Source organism: Pongo pygmaeus, chromosome 13 (genome assembly GCF_028885625.2).
Source record: "Pongo pygmaeus isolate AG05252 chromosome 13, NHGRI_mPonPyg2-v2.0_pri, whole genome shotgun sequence".
Classification (NCBI taxonomy): Eukaryota; Metazoa; Chordata; class Mammalia; order Primates; family Hominidae; genus Pongo; species Pongo pygmaeus.
The window spans coordinates 95,266,784-95,284,220 of NC_072386.2; the positions used below are offsets into that span (position 1 = coordinate 95,266,784).

The window sequence follows — 17,437 nt, forward strand, 5'->3', positions numbered from 1 at the left end:
TTTTACAAATCATATAAACTTGTATTAGTTCAACAAACTTCTGAATGGCTGCAGTACCCAAAATACTAGTGTTGTGGTTCAAAGGGATAATATTTTTCTCAGTGTTCCTTGAAGGCAGGAGCTAGCCTATAACAAAAGAGGCGCTGTGTAACAAAATCCCTGCCCTTGCATTCTAAGAGGAGATGGCCAGAGGGTCGGGTGAGCAGAGCGGTGAGCCTCCAACCCTCTCTGCCACTCCAGAATCAGTCAGCACTGGAATCAGGGGTGGAACGAGACATTACTCATCTTCCCCCAGATTACTTTGCTAGTAAGGCAATAGCACACCTGCTATGATTTGAACGTGTCCCCCGTCAAAGTTCATACATGGAAACTTCGTCACCAATGTGACAGTATTAAGAGGCAGGGCCTTTAAGGGGTGATTAAGTTATGTGAGCAGTGCCCTCACCAATAGCATTAGGGCCCCTCACAGATGCCATGAGTTTCATGCGCGTCCGTGTGAAGAGACCATCAAACAGGCTTTGCGTGAGCAATAAAGCTGTTTATTTCACCTGGATGCAGGTGGGCTGAGTCCGAAAAGAGAGTCAGCGAAGGGAGATAGGGGTGGGGCCGTTTTATAGGATTTGGGAAGGTAACGGAAAATTACAGTCAAAGGGGGTTGTTCTCTGGTGGGCAGGGGCAGGGGTCACAAGGTGCTCAGTGGGGGAGCTTCTGAGCCAGGAGAAGGAAATTCACAGGGTTAATCATTCAGTTAAGGTGGGGCAGGAACAAATCACAATGGTGGAATGTCATCAGTTAAGGCGGGGCAGGGCCTTTTCACTTCTTTTGTGATTCTTCAGTTACTTCAGGCCATCTGGGCGTATACGTGCAAGTCACAGGGGATGCGATGGCTTGGCTTGGGCTTAGAGGCCTGACAATGAGGACCCCTATAAAAGGGCTTGAGGGAGTGGCTTCAGTCCCTTCTGCCAGTTGAGGAAATGGTGTTTGTCCCCCTCTAAGGATGCAGCAACAAGGCACCATCTTGGAAGCAGAGAGCAGCCCTCACCAGACACCAAACCTGCCAACACCTTGATTTTGGATTTCCCAGCCTCCAGAACTGTGAGAAGTAAATTTCTATTGTGTATAAATTACTCAGTCTCGACAATTTTCTTCTAGCAGCACAAACAGAATAAGACAATATCCATGTCTTACTGAGAAGAGGGAAGGTGGGAGAGGTTACTGGAAGCCCCTAGAATAAGGGTTGAAGACCCTGAATGGAAACAAGTCCCCCAAAGAGCCAGTGCAGCCCCAGAGGGAAAGGATGTCCTGGTCACACTGGCCAGGGCGTGGAAGGGCACAGTCAGCCTGGCTTTGAAGCTCAGAAGGAAATGGAAGATAACACTAAGACATAACATTGACCCAAATGAATTTTGGACCTGAACAGAAAGAGAAGAAGAAACAAAGAACCAACATCAGAAAAAGCAAGAAGATAGCTGAGAAGAAAACTCTGCCTGAAGAACAGAGAGGCAGAAAGATGAGCGAGGACACCTGGAAGACAAAAGGAGTGAAGAGAAGGTAAGAGATAGAAAGTATGAAGAAACAGAGTCCAGAAACAGGAAGACTACATCAAACAGAAGGGGCAGAGAGAAAAAGAAAAGAGAGTTTGAGGCATTCAGTTCCCAAGGATGTGCTGGTCTCTGACTGAAAAAAAGGACCAGACACTTCAAACACCACACAACATGGGACTAGAATCAGCCTGCAGGGCCCCGAGAAGTCCAGGCACAAAGAGAACGGAAAAAAGATGAGTTTACAAGTTAGAGATGAGAGTCTTCCTAAGGCTGGTCTAAGGAAGAATTAACATGCACAATGTATAAACAGCTTAATTTTTTTCTAACTTTTAAAATTAACAAAATATATTAAGGTACATAGTAGTGTTTTGTGGGCACAGAAAAGTGACTCATATTTACCAAGCATTAGGCACACTATTAGCATTATTTTCCAGAATCTTTAAGAACAGCCTATAAAGAAAGGTATTATTATTATTCCCACTTTTCAAATGAGGAAACAGATCTGGAGAATATCTTGCTCAGGGTCATAGAACAAACAAGTGGTAAATTTGAACCCAAACAGCTTTGACTGCAAAGCTTTGGTTCTTTCCACTATATCAGCAATTTAATGAGATGTTTTAAAAATGCTTCATCATGATTTTGGCCTCAAAAGCTGGGGATGGCACCTATGCTTCCTAATGTTGGAATAAGCAACATGGCAGCATAGTGTGGGGAGAAAATGCTGAGGCTGGGAGTCAGACAGACCCCGATTCAATGTACAACTTTACTCTGTAATCTTGGGCAACAGACATTACCGTTTTGAGCCTCGGTTTCCTCATCAATGAAATGGAGATAATAATACCAATTTGCCCCTGCTAATGCTGTTTGAAGCTTTCAATGTCATCACATATGAAAAATGTAAAATGGTATCATTATCCGGTGCAACTCAGTCTGTTGAACAGTGTCGCTCTGAGATTGCCTTTTGGTGCCTCAATGCAACAGTGACAAGAGGACCAGAAATGGGAAAGCTTTCAATGAGAAACAAACTGGACTCCCAAACTGCTCTTTGCCACCCACAGAATAAATAAACCTTATGCTGGAAAAGCAGGAGACATGCAACACTGTTCTTGATGTTAACAATTCAAACATTTTTAAAGGCAGTCTGATATTTGTGGGGGTACATGCTGTTCTGTAATCGAACGCAATTGTGTTTTCTATTCTTGTCTGAGTAAAGCTGACCTTTGATTTGATTTAGTTCAAGTAATATTTCAACACTGCAGTGGAGCGTTGCTCCCCACCCCCACCTGCTTACAGCCCAGCTGGGGCCAGGCCCTTGCCCTGGATGGAAATCAAAGACCTGGTTTCTGAGATGCAGCCTGGCTTTGACAGGTCTGGGAAAACTCATGGTAGTGGAAAGTTTTCCAAATATAAAATTCTAAGGCCTCAAATCAAAACTTTTGACAAGTGCATACATACAGAATATGAATTGCAATCACCTAAAGATTTCAAAGATTTTCCATTTTGATGATATAATGTTGACACATGTGTCACCAGATCTCCCAATAAGATGACACACTGGGGGCCCACAAGGACAGAAAATATAGTCTGAGGCTGTAACCTCAACTTTAGCGGCTGCCTGAATGGGTGACGGGGTTCAGGCGGAAAATGAGAAGCGGCTGTGAGTCACAGGATGTTCTTTCTAGATGGGCCTTGGGAAACATTCCATCGGTGCCTGAAGCCAGGAAGTGGAGTGAATCTGGCATTGCTTTCAGAAGCCCTCTTGTCTCCTTTCTCATCCCAGCCAGCCCATGCCCCATGTCCTGTGACTTTAGGGAAGCTTCTGGCTACCCAGAGCTGCTCTCTTTAGGATATAACAACAACAGAGCATGAGAAACTGGAATTCTGGTCCTATTACTGCCCCTTGCCAGCTGTGCTTTCTTAGGCAAGTTACTTGGCCTCTCTGAACTTCAGCTCCTTCATGTGTGTATCCCCTACATTTTATGATGATTGTAAAAATGCAGTGAGCTTAAGAACAAGCCTGGTACCTATGCTGGGCCAGGCACTGTACTAAGTGCTTCCCCTTATTAGTCCATTAATTTGCCACAACAGTTCTGAGGGAGGTACTATTGTCAGCCCATTTTGAGGAAACTGAGGCACAGAGCTGTATGGAATTATCCAAGGTTACACAGCTGATAAGCATCAAGTCAAGATTTGAACCTAGGCCATCTGGCTGCCAAGTCTGTTCTCTTAACACCAAAGTATATTTCCCAGGGAATATTTACAAGATGTTAATTTTCTACCCACTTCCTTCAACTCCCTGCCACAGCCAACTATCTTGCCACGTCACCAAAGCCACGCTGCTCCCTGGAGCTCACGTCTTTTTGATTTCCAAAAATCAAACCAGAATCAAAGGTCCACCCCACTGACTCCTTAGTACTATCAGTAAATCCGACAGCCAGAGAGGCATGACCCTTTTCCCTCAGTAAAATCCAGCATAACCCTGGGGACTAATTTAAAGTATTAGTCAGAGCCATATCAGAAAGGCCAAACAGGCCAGGCGTGGTGGCTCACACCTGTAATCCCAGTACTTTGGGAGGCCAACGCACCTGAGGTCAGGACTTTAACATGACAAACATGGTCAGGAGTTCAAACACGGTCAGGAGTTCAATTGGCCAACATGGCAAAACCCCGTCTTTACTAAAAAATACAAAAATTAGCCAGGCATGGTGGCGAGTGCCTGTAATCCCAGCTATTCAGGAGGCTGAGGCAGGAAGAATTGCTTGAACCCAGGAGGCAGAGGTTGCAGTGAGCTGAGATCGTGCCACTGTACTCACTCCAGCCTGGGCGACAGAGTAAGACACCGTCTCAAAAAAAAAAAAAAAAAAAGAGGGCCGGGCACAGTGGCTCATGCCTGTAATCTCAGCACTTTGGGAGGCTGAGGCGCGTGGATCACGAGATCAGGAGTTCACCCCATTTCCACTAAAAATACAAAAATTGGCAGGGTGTGGTGGCACGTGCCTGTAATCCCAGCTACTCAAGAGGCTGAGGCAGGAGAATCGTTTGAATCCGGGAGGCAGAGGTTGCAGTGAGCCGAGATCGCACCACTGCACTCCATCCTGGGCAACAGAGTGAGACTCCGTCTCAAAAAAAAAAAAAAAGAAAGAAAGGCCAAACAAGCCAGATTCATGCCATAAACATAAGGGAAGTGGCAGCTGAGCCACTGACTCTGCACAAAAGTCCAGCTGAAGGGAGAGAGAAACTCCATACTCCAGTCAGGATGGCAGGCTGCTGCCCCGGATCTCTCTGCCAGTCTTGTTCCTTTCCGCCCCTTGACCTTAACAAGGTGTTATGTCCTCCAAAGGGGTCATCTCCAGCCCAGTGACAAAATGCCCAAAGATATTTCTTATCTTTTCCTGGCAAAATCCTTATAAGCTTCAGAGATCTCCACATCCTTAAAAAAAAAAAAGGTATTTCAGAAGCCCCCAAATCAGGAGCCATAGCAGGCCAGTTGCAGCCCTAGTCCTCACTGGAGAAGGCCAAGATAAGGAACTCCAGGCCGTGGCAGAGAACCATGTAGGTTGTGCACTATCCAACTCAAATCATCACAGTTCTCATGGAGAGTGCCATTCACATGGACCGCGGTGTGTATGTACCGCCAGAAACGTGTGACTTGTCAGCCCTAGGAACAGCTTGAAAGCCATCCCTACCTGTTCTAGGCATATTCAGCAGGTCTAGAAAATGATCTTTGTGGTCCCACAAAGCACTCACTGGCCTTCTGGAGTGAAAAGGTACTGGTGTGGCCGTAACTTTGGACAGGGCAAGACACCTGCAGAGCTAAGATCTTGCTTGACTCAGAAGTTGCTGAGTTCCATGTACAGTAGAGAGAGGCTACCTGGCTTCCAGCCACACTACAGAATTCACAGCCCTGCCCACACCACTTTGGTCACGCCAGCTAAAAAAAGACGGAGAACTTCCCCCAGATGCCCCACAAGTCTAGGAATTGTTTCCAGACCAGCATAAGCAATGGAAAGGCTGAGGGATTGGCTATGGGGGATGCAGCAGTGGACAAGGGCCTCGCTAAGTGTGGAAACGGGGAACAGAGGGAAGCTGGGGAACTTCTCAGAGGGGATGTGAGGATGGCCTACCCCAGGAAGGCAAGAGGCTTCAGCTCCAGCATATGCACTTCCCAACTATGAGCCAAGTAGGATGTCCTAACCACTGCAAGGAGGTACCTGCTCAAGAGGGGACTGTGTCCACAGTGCAACCTGGAGTTGAATGAGAGTCTATAGTCAAGATTTCAGGATGTGGGAGAGGAGCAGGCCTTAGGACCAAGTGGATGTCTGAGCGGAAATGTTCAGTAGGAAGCAGGCTAATGAACCCATTAGGTATCACTAAGCAATACATTTTAAGTAGCTGAAAAGGAAATATACAGTAAAAATAAGACAGCAAAGGGTCACCTCCTTCTCCCACCCAGTCATGATTCTCAGCAGCAACAACTCCATCAGAAAGGCCTTAGCTTGGGCCAGTCTGCTTCTCACCCCACCTGAGAATGCCAGATTCACCAGAGACGGGGCACAGCGATGGCAGGTGGCTTGGAGTGGGGAGTGAGGATGACTCCAGGGCAAGGGAGGAAGCTTTGGAAGGGGAGCAGTGCTTCTTGCCTCACCATGCCCTGGCAGGAGCAGATGCAGGTGGCGGGCTGAGGCTGACATAAGTTGGTAGGGGGCTCTCTTTTTAAAACAAAATAGTATTTTTTAAAAATCCTACTTTTGCAAACTTTACAAAAACATACCACTGTGTAAACATATTGCTAAGACCCCCAGAGAGGACCTTGAAAGGGGCTATGAAAAATAGAGTAAATATTTTTAGCTTCCCAGTAAATCTACTTTAGGCCTCTGGGTTCATGGCCGCCCTTCCAGAAAGCTCTGGGAGGCAATTTTGTGAAAGAAAGAAGGCCAAGACTTTTTGAAGAACTTCTGTCATCATTATTATTCATAGGCTCTGTTGACCTGGGTTAACACAAGGGAATAAACTATATAATACAATTTTTTAAAGCACTTTTACTTGACCCTCACAATACCCTGTGAAGGACAGGTATTTTATTTTCTCCCACCTTCATTCCACAAAGATTCTCTAATGGCTCACCATGCACCCACTACTGTGCTGGGGCTTGGGATGGAATCATGAGCAAGGCGCCCACCTTGCCCTCAAGGGGCTATAGTCTAGCAGACAGCCCACATCCTCGGGTGGTCCCAGGTGATCCCCCATCCAAGTACTGACCAAGTTTCTGGGCTGAAGCATTTTCTGGTTGTTTCACCAAAGTTCCAATTGCAAGGCAAAGAAACTTAAGGCCCAGAGAGGCCGAACAAGTGGCAAAGGCCAGTCAGCCAAGAACAGAAGGGGAAGCAAAGCAACTCGAATTTATTACGTGTCAACTGTGGGCTATGAGCTTCACTATCGGTCATCCACAGACATTGTCTAATTTAATGCTCAGTGACCCTCAGGGCAGCTAATCTTCAGGTAAACTCTGGGCCAGAAAGAATCAACACATGCCCAAAGTTCACACTTCATGAGGGATGGAGCATGGATTTCTTCCCAAAATGAATCTTAATACAAAGCCTCACACTCACTCTTATATGAATGTTTTCCAATCTTCAATCATTTACAAACTACTCTCACAAGTTTTACCATATTCACAGAAAATGTTTCTTTGAATTAACTTTAATTATATTTTTCCTGTTGAACATCCTCCTAAGCAATAATTTCCATGAAATTGCAATTTGATGTGGGTTAAAATTAAAAGTTCTCATCCACGTACTGCCTAAAATCATCCCAGATACCACACAAAACTCACCCAGAGAAACACTTATCTCTGCCAGTCTGCATCTCACAGAGAAAAAATACAGACATGTCACTTTCCCAAGGGTTTCTGAGGATTTATCCAATCTTTACATCTGAGTTGCAGTCACCATAAGTATTTAAGATGAATGAATGCTTCTCACACTGCCTTGCAAACATTAATTAATTTAGCCACCACTCAACTTGTGTGCCTGTGCTCTGGTTTAGGAAGAAAATAATAAAATGTCTAAAAAGTTCCAGTGATGAGAAAAGTGGGTGAGGCACCCTGTGAGAATTCCTCCTTGGATTTCTTATTAGGATGATTTCAAGGATAATTAAAAGATTTGTCCACGGCTTAATTCCTGAAATGGGAGTTCTTCCCAGTTGGAAGATTATTAAAACAGCACAATAGAGCACTGTAGAAGGAGAACTGCCTGGAGCAGCAGGGGGGTTTAGCCATGATTTATTCCCAGAATATCCCTTCTGTGGTTGTGTAGACTTGGGACAGTCACTTCCCCGTTCTGGGTCAGATTCTTCTCTAGAATAGAAATTCCATATGGAGAGGGGCCATATTTGTCTTGGACACCTCTGTGTCTCAGCACTTAGAACAGTGATTGGCATATAGAAGATGCTCAATAAATAAGGGTTGAATGACTGAATCAACTCATTTATCTATAAATGAACTAACTGGTCTCTAAGGTCTCTTCCAATAAGTGGGAAAAAAACGACGCTCTAGCCAAGGAAATCATGAGAGTATTTGAGTAGAGATCCCCATATCTACAAATCATCTGTGGATAGTCCAGCGAATTTAGTAGATGCAAACTGAAGGAAAGAACAAGACAAACTTTCCAACTGGATCACAGAAGCAGGAGCCCAGTGGCCCAGCACTGATTACAACATAGGCCTGAATGGTAGTGTCTATAGAATCAAGAATCACTTGAACTCAGGAGGCAGAGGCTGCAGTGAGCCAAGATTGCGCCACTGCACTCCAGCCTGGTGACAGAGCAAGGATCTGTCTTTAAAAAAAAAAGAAAAGAAAAGAAAAAGGAAATTAGTGGTGTTTTAAGGCAGTCTCCACCACTAAGATCAGAAAGTCGGCTTGACAACTTACCCCCATCAGCCAGTCTATTTCAACTGCTGCATAAATTACAAGGCAGAAGAACAAGGCCAGGTGCTCAGAAATGCATCACTGTCTTAGAAGAATACTGGCTCTCATTTATTGAGAATCTACTATGTGCCAGATACTACATTAGGTTATATAGTTTACATTTCAAGTTAGCTGCTAGTTTATAGTTGAGGAAAAAAGGGTCTACAGGGGTGGTTAGTCTCCACTGGACTGATCCAAGCTTCAGGTCTTTGTCCCACAGTTATCGATGACTTGAATGAGGCCAAAGAGAGTTGTTTAGCACATCTCTAGATGATGAGAAAGGAGTAGCAGATATAATACATGGCAAAATCAGAATCTAAAATGGTTTTGGGAGGATGGGATGGCATAGGGAATCTAAACATGCAAAATAGAAAAAAGACATTTTTCCCTTTAGTTCAAAAAGCCAACAATACAACAAAGAAATGGAGAACACGCAACTTGCAATTCTGCCTATTTAAAATAATCACAATTTTGTTTGAGTGCACATGGAATATGAGTCAACAAGGTGACGTGAATGCCAAAATGCCTAATGCAATCTCAGACTGCATTAACGGAAATGTAGCACTCAGAACAAGGGAGGCAAAAATCCCTTCCTCCTCTGTGCCAGAATACTTTCATAATTTCCAGTAAATTTCAAGAAGCACACAGACATACTGAAACACATCCAGAGGAGAGGCAGAAATGGGGAGGAAAAACATTCCATAAGAGGAAAGGAGGCCATTTCGCCTAAAAAATCATGGACTTTGGGAAAACAGGGAAAGAAAAACATGAGAGCTGTCTTCCACTATTTCAAGGAAAACAGAATTAGACTTGTTCTCTAGAAAGCATTAACAGGGTGGTGAATATTTTCTAACAATTAGAGCTGTCAACACCCAGAATGAGCTACTTAGTGAGCGGTAGGTCCCTGCCCTGGGAAGGTGGGTGTGTGGTAAAGGAGGTGAATGAGGACAAAGCTCCAAACCAGATCAGCTTCAAGGATCCTCCCAGCCCTGGGAGAGACAGCACAGGAGGGGCAAGCTCATCATGCTGTGATGGGGTGTCAGTGCAGATAAATACAGGTCTCTAAGCGGGGATCCATACTGACATATGCCAGTCTCAGCTTCTCTCCGAAATTGACAGAGTGCTATTCGCAATCAGCAAAAAGTAGGCCAGGTGCAGTGGCTCATGCCTGTAATCCCAGCCCTTTGGGAGGCTAAGGCAGGAGGATCACTTGAGCCCAGGAATTCGAGGCTGCAGTGAGCTCAGTGAGCTCTAAGTGCACCACTGCACTCTAGCCTGGGGAACAGAAAGAGACCCTGTCTCTAAAAAAATAAAACTAAAACTAAAAATAAATTTAAACAAATAAATAAAATAAGTAAATAAAAACAAAATCAGTAAAAAGTTACTGATTTCCTGTAGGAAAAGGCAGTGTTTCTGTGCATTTCCCCCTATACTGAAGCCTGTTTTGTGCTGCAAGATAAGCAAAGAAAGAAAGAATATGAGAAACAGCTGCAAGGCAGAAAAGGGGACATACTGCGTGAACAGAGAGATGTGAAACAAGCACCGACACAATAATACACTCAAAATCTAAGGGACCTTCTCTCCTCAGAGCTGTGCACACAACTGTAGGGTTTTTAGACACAGATTTGGCTTCTTCACCACTTAACTCATGTCTCCAGTTTCTCAAAGAAGGCCAGGCACGGTGGCTCATGCCTGTAATCCCAGCACTTTGGGAGGCCGAGGCGGGCAGATCACGAGGTTAGGAGATCGAGACCATCCTGGCCAACATGGTGAAATCCCGTCTCTACTAAAAATACAAAAATTAGCCGGGCATGGTGGCGCACGCCTATAGTCCCAGCTACTCAGGAGGCTGAGGCAGGAGAATCACTTGAACCCAGGAGGCGGAGCCTGCAGTGAGCCAAGATTGCGCCACTGCACTCCAGCCTGGTGACAGAGCAAGGCTCTGTCTTAAAAAAAAAAAAAAGAAAAGAAAAGAAAAAGGAAATTAGTGGTGTTTTAAGGCAGTCTCGGCCACTAAGATCAGAAAGTCTGCTTGACAACTTACCCCCATCAGCCAGTCTATTTCAACTGCTGCATAAATTGCAAGGCAGAAGAACAAGGCCAGGTGCTCAGAAATGCATCACTGTCTTAGAAGAATACTGGCTCTCATTTACTGGGAATCTACTATGTGCCAGATACTGCATTAGGTTTTATAGTTTACATTTCAAGTTAGCTGCTGTTCTATAGTTGAGGAAATTAAGGCTGAGGGGTTAAATGGCTTGGTTGAGATGTCACCACTCCAAAAAAATCATAATTCATATTCACTAAGTGCTTCCTATGTGCCAAATACTGTTTTTAAGCAATTACATGTTTTATCTCATTAACAGGTAAGAAGAGGTGGCTGAAAGGGTGCTAACTAACCTATTCACAAAGTCATGCAGCCACAAGATAATGTATGCTAGCACTCTTTCCTCTGCACCACACTGTCTCTTGCTACAGAGGTAGAGGAAATATCCCCAGCTGTGCCTCTGGTCAACCAGCAGGGGCTCTCCAGTAAATAAGGAAGGACTGAGGCTTTGATCAGGGGTTGTTGCTACCTTTCTGTCTCCTGCACCAGAAGAAACGTCCATGTGCAAGACCAGGACCTGCAGGTCAAGGAAACAGCATCTCGATGGCCTGGCTGCGCGGCCAGGAGTGGTCTAAGTGGATGCTCCAAGCACAGCCATACCTCTCTCTGCTGTGAAGCAGCACCTCCTCCACGCTACCCCTAACACAGCTTTGCTTCCCTTTGTCATCAGGTCCCACATTGCCCATTGCCTCTTTTACTGCCCAAGGAAAGCACAGTTCTGTAGCCTTAAAAAAAAAAAAAAAAAAAAAACACCTCAAATCTGAGTCTGGTTTAAACTCTAGAACTTTATCATTTTTTCTTTTGCCAAATAGAAAACAAACTGGTAGGCCTTTCAGCAAAGGCCAGCCAACTCCATCCCTCCCTAAACACCAAACGGAATAAAAAGCACTTCCCTGGAGCAGTGGCAGCCATTGGTCCATGATGGGGAGAAGTAATTTATCACTGACATTGTTTAAAATCACCGGCACATGGTAATAATAAAATGCAGACCAGCTTCTATCGGCTTCGTTATTGCTTCTACATTCTCTACAGACCATGCATACGCCATTACTAGCTGCACTCAGCCAGCTGCTCCCACCAGCCTCTGTCCCCTTGCCAGGCCACTGCCTGAGAGGCTGCTCTGATGCTATGGCAGCCAATGCGTCAGTCAGCAAATGCCCACTCCTCAGATACCTCCTGGATGGCATGCAATAAATTGCCTGGAAACTTACCAGATCAGAGGTAAAGATTTCACTTTTTAAAGACAACAAGTTCAAATGCCCATCAGACTAATTGAAATGACTAGGGGAAAATGAATTGCATTCTCTTTTTAGAAAGAAGTGCTTAACTGTCACTTATCCATATCAACTCACAACTGTAATTGCTCTTATATGCACAGAAATACCCTGTCTATAAATCTGTCCATTCACTGCAACCATATGGCCAACTCCAAAAAAATGCAGTTGGCAGCAATCTGCACCCCTAGCTGTCCCTAAGGCCAAGTCTGTGGTATTCTTCTCTGGGGACTTTTCTTCTGTCTTCCCAGAGGAGATTAGTACATCACTGTCTGTGGCAACCAACTCCCCTAGTTTCTTCACCAATGCCTCCTGGAGAGGGGCCCTACAGGCCAGCCACCAAGGAGAAAAACCCCTTGGGGAAGATCTAATGGGAACAAGCCCCAGACACCTGGGCTGCTCTCTTTGCCTGGTGCAGGTCAATTTCCAATTATAAACGGATGCAGAGAAGGTTTTTACTTACTTGAGCTGGATTTCTTGATCTGCTGTAATGTTCTCAGAACTTTGCGCATGTCCTTCATGCTGGTGTCTTTCTGGCTGTATAAAAGAAGCCTCCGAGCATCTGAGAACAGGCGAGACACACTGTAAAGGGTGCAAGAAAAGGAGAAAGGCTCCAGTTAGGCCAACTGCCTCTGCTGCTTTACAGAAGTGACTGCCAAGTGCACACAACTCAGCCTGGCTCCCAGGTCCTCCACAGGCTGGCCCTAACCCACTTCCATGGCTAACCACACCCAGCTCCATTCATCACCATGTGCCCTCCCCCACCCATCATCACTGCCCCAAATGCCCTTCTCCATTGGTCTACACACCCAAATCTTACCACCCTTCAAGGCCCGGCTCATCATGCGTGTGCACACACATGCATGCACACACATGCCCCCAGGGCCGACTTATCCATGAGGCACAGTAGGCTCAGTGGCCTGGGCCTGGGATACTCTTAAGGGCATATTAGAATGTTTTAATCTATTTTAAAAGCAGAATTAAAAGTTAATACACTAAAAATGTATGAATAATCACGAATCTGGTCTGGATTGTATTCATCTTTATACCAATGCAGTCATGAAATATAATTTTTAATATTTGTGTATGGAAGGGGCCCATGGAGGCTACAAAGCCAGTCTAGGGTCCATGAACATGACAGTGTGGCCCTGTGTGCTGCAGCTGCAGCTTCCTCAGGATTGTCCTGAGCCCCATCCCATAGTCCTTAGTCCGTCCTAACTCACATCACAGTCCTGTGCATTTGAAGAATCCTCAATGTCTCATTTGGGAGACACTTATTATGCCCATACTTATGTCCAGGCACTGAAGCCAGGAGCCAGGAATACAAAGGGAAGGGGCAGCATCCTGCTTTGCTCATGGAGCTCACACTCGGGGGAGAAAGACCTGCAGACATTGTAGTCTGATGGGGCAGTGACAGAGGTGAGAGAGGGGATCTGATGCAGAGAAGACAGAACTCCCCTAGCCTTGGCTGTCAGCTCCTTATGAGCAAGGACCCTTCCAGCATGCATCTTTGTGCCAGCCCCTACCCCTTAGCTCCAGAGCCAGTCCATTCAGATGCACGTCTGCTGAATGACATCATTAACAACATATAGTATATTCCAAAATAGCTAGCAGACAGGACTTGAAATGTTCACAACATACAGAAATGATAAATACTCGAGGTGATGGATACCCCAAATTCTCTGAAATTCTCCCTTCCCTCATTCTGCAGACTCTATCACATAAGCATTTACAAAAACAACTTCACTTAAATCCAGCCATTCAAAATTCTCCAGAAGACAAGAAGGGAAGGAAAAGGATTAACTGACAAGTTTGGAAAGAAAACCTGATCTGATACTTACATGGATTTGTTAAAGTTTCCAACAACTCCGGGAGCCTCCCCAGGAGTCGGGTAACGGAAACAGGGGTTGTTGGCATTACAGATAATCCCCTGAACCCAAGGAAGTGTTCCTGCAGAGGGCATGGCTTTATTTGGAAAATGGCCTGTTGAAATCGAGGAGTAGAAAAACACAGGGAGAAACATTAATTCTCTGAAGCGATTTTGAGGTTCCATTTATACAATGCTTCATGCCAAGTCTGTCTGACCCATTCCCCACATCCCAGAGACCTGTCTCTTCTGAATAAATCTGACTCTCAGGTGGAAACGTGGCCTCACATGCCATTCTTAATCTAGTGGACATCATCTGTAGAATGGGGTTCATGATACCAGCGTTGGAGAAGTGATGAGAGGGGTCCTAAGCAGAAAGTCCCTGGCATCCTTAGTTCCTGTGACAGCCAGCCTCAGCTCTCAGACATAGAGGGGACTTCGGGATGCCCTAAGCCTATTTTTTCATACTCTAAGGAGGTAACTATGGTAAGATAAAGTGGGCCGGGCACGGTGGCTCGCGCCTGTAATCCCAGCACTTTGGGAGGCCAACGTGGGCGGATCACCTGAGATCAGGAGTTCAAGACCACCCTGGCCAACATGGTGAAACCGTGTCTCTACTAAGCATACAAAAATTTGATGGGCTTGGTGGCAGCCACCTGTAATCCCAGCTACTCGGGAGGCTGAGGCAGGAGAATCGCTTGAACTCAGGAGGTGGAGGTTGCAGTGAGCCAAGATCACGCCATCTCACTCCAGCCTGGGCGACAAGAGTGAAACTCCATCTCAAAAAAATAAAAATAAATAAAATAAGATAAACTGACTGACAAAGAACACTCGCAAAGTCAGCTGGCGTGACTGGGAGTAGAACCCCCATCTCCATGGTCCCAATCCAAGCCTCTTCCTCACACCTGCGGTTAGATTGGAATTTAGCTCGTCTCAAACCCCTCTGGTACTCTCCTCAATTTGCCAAACGTTTGTCAGTTTCACCTCCTCTGCCAGCTACAGAGCTCCTCAAGGGCACCTGAAAAACACACAGACTTGGGGTCTGATGTCATCTGTGAAGCTTCAGGGGTTTTGTTGTTATTATTGTTGTTTTGTCACTAATTAAAACCATGAGGCCCCATGCACTAGGCCATCCTCTTGCTCTCCTCTTTCTTTCTTACAATGAGCTTCTTACCAAAAGGATGGGACATATTTGGGCTTGGTCCTAGGATTCGGTTTGGCACAGTTTGGTTTGTGGCCGTAATACATGGATGCTGCTTATGAGGATCAAGATTAATAGGCCTTGGACCAGGGGCTCTTATAACCCAAGTACCTGTTCAGGTATCAACACAAAGGCCAGAGCTCCAGCTTCTATCATATTCTCAGGGCTACCTGTGACCCCAAAAGAGTTCACAGTTATGAAGAACCACAGCTCTAGGTGGTGAAGAACAAGTAGCTTCACAGGCTTTGGGGTCAAACCAATTGGAATTCACATCCAGTCCCTGCAGCTTGCTAAGCAGTGACTTTAGCCAAGTCATTGACCCCATACCCTCAGTTTTCTCATCTGTAAAATGGTGATAAAAGTACAATCAACTTCACAGACCTGTGGTGAGCATCACACGAGACCTTCCAGGCAAAGCATTTTTGCAGAGTGCCTGGTGTAGGACAAAGGCTCAACAAATGGGCCTATGAGGATTTTCCAGGCACTGTGGGAGTGAGTCTACCATAGCACTTACTCTGCTATTGCCCAGCAGGAACACTCCTTCCATCTCACAGCTACCACCTCCCTCCAAAGTGGGAACCTTGTTTTATTCATCTTTTTATTTTCATGCAAATGGGCTGAGTCTCCCCAGAAGTTAACCCAAAGTCAGGACTTGCTGCACTTTGCATTTCAACATAGGGTCTTTCTTTCTTTTCTATCCATACTGCAACCAGAGAGGAAACATCCAAAGCAAGGATGTGATAAGATCTGATCACTGTGGCCACCCTCTGCAGGGACTCTGGCCTATTGAACATTTACACAGTTAATCTCCCTATCTCCCTGTTAATAGTTCAAGGAAAACCAAACAAGGCCCCTTGCCTAAGTCAGCTGCTCTTCATTCAGGAAGATTTATGTAACCCAGCCAAATACTCAAAGGACCAAAAGATTCTCTCCTTTCAATGCCAGGAGATACTGGCACTGTAGACAGAGTGGCATAGGTGAAAAGCAGCACAGGGCAGTGACGGTGAAGGTATTTCAGGTTATCCCTTAGCAGGGGTGGCAAAGGCCCTTCCTTGTACGTTGTGCCCCATCCTATTTGCAAACAAAAGTAGGATCAGGACTAGGCAGTGGGTACACAGGAAGACAAGTAAATAATATAATGGGCTCTCAGGACCCAGGGAAAGTTTTTAAGACCTTGATAACTCTGGTTTGAACTGGGGAAGATTTACAGAGAATTTCACACCAGTCCTTTGTTCCTAGGGACAAGACACCTCTTCAAGTTTCACCTTAACTTTTAACTCTGCTCTTCCAACTAGGTCCCTGGAGGGTGACGAGAACAGAAGGTAAGGTTGCAAGAAGTGCATGGATGTGGCCGGGCATGGTGGCTCATGCCTGTAATCCCAGCACTTTGGGAGGCTGAGGCAGGTGAATCACCTGAGGCCAGGAGTTCGAGACCAGCGTGGTCAACATGGTGAAACCCTGTCTCTACTAAAAATACAAAAATTAGCCCGACGTGGTGGCACATGCCTGCAGTCTCAGCTATTTGGGAGGCTGAGGCAGGAGGCTCACTTGAACCTGGGAGGCAGAGGTTGTAGTGAGCGGAGATTGCACCACTGCACTCCAGTCTGAGCGACAGAGCAAGACTCCATCTCAAAACAAACAAAGAAGTGCATAGATGTAAGGAAAAGTCTCATTTACCATCTGTATATACAAGAATATCAGAACTTTTCTGAAAATTTATGATCTGGAATCAGAGGAATCTAGGTTAAAACTCAACAACTTGCCCAAGATCACAACCTCGGTGAAGGGCAGAGGCAGGATACAAACAAACCCCAACTTGTCTGATGCCAAAGACATTTGCTATTTCCACTACACCATCCTGCCTGCTTGTAATCATTCCAGAAAATCATTCGTCTAGTAGATGAAAAAACTGAGTTTGCCCTTGAAATTTTTACTTCAGTGGTGCTTGGCATAATGCTTAAATAAAATCTAAAATGTATTTGCTCATCAATCAGAAAAATCTCTTTGGGGTTCTAAAAGAGAAAACAGAATTATCTCATAGGCATATAAATTGTGTATAAATTTTAGTTTATGCTTTTTTTTTTTTTTTTTTGAGACAGTCTCACTCTGTTGCCCAGGCTGGAGTGCAACAGCACGATCTCGGCTCACTGCAACATCAGCCTCGCGGGTTCAAGCAATTCTCCTGCCTCAGCCTCCCCAGTAGCTGGGATTACAGGTGTGCGCCACCTGGCTAATTTTTGTATTTTTAGTAGAGACTAGGTTTCACCGTGTTGGCCAGGCTGGTTTCAAACTCCTGACCTCAAGTGATCCACCCACTTTGGCCACCCACTGTGCCTGGCCCGCTCTTTTCTTTTTTGGTGAAATCAGAAAATCACGTCTCAGAAAATGTTTCTTGAGGGGTGTGTGTGTGTGTGTGTGTGTGTGTGTGTGTGTGTTTAATATGACTATGGGTGATGTGCATTAGAAAATCAGCAAGTAAA

General features: G+C 45.3%; 1 protein-coding gene across 2 annotated transcripts in view; it reads right to left on the reverse strand.

The window, feature by feature from the left end:
- The window catches only part of ABCA1 (ATP binding cassette subfamily A member 1), a 147,297-nt gene that overhangs the window by 89,624 nt on the left and 40,236 nt on the right, over positions 1-17,437 (reverse strand). For both annotated transcript variants that reach the window (XM_063649774.1, XM_054500659.2), the window contains exons 4-5: positions 13,731-13,872; positions 12,353-12,471 (exon numbers count right to left, since the gene is read on the reverse strand). In XM_063649774.1, coding sequence (XP_063505844.1) covers positions 12,353-12,471; positions 13,731-13,872 — 261 coding nt within the window. The remainder of the gene's footprint in view (positions 1-12,352; positions 12,472-13,730; positions 13,873-17,437) is intronic.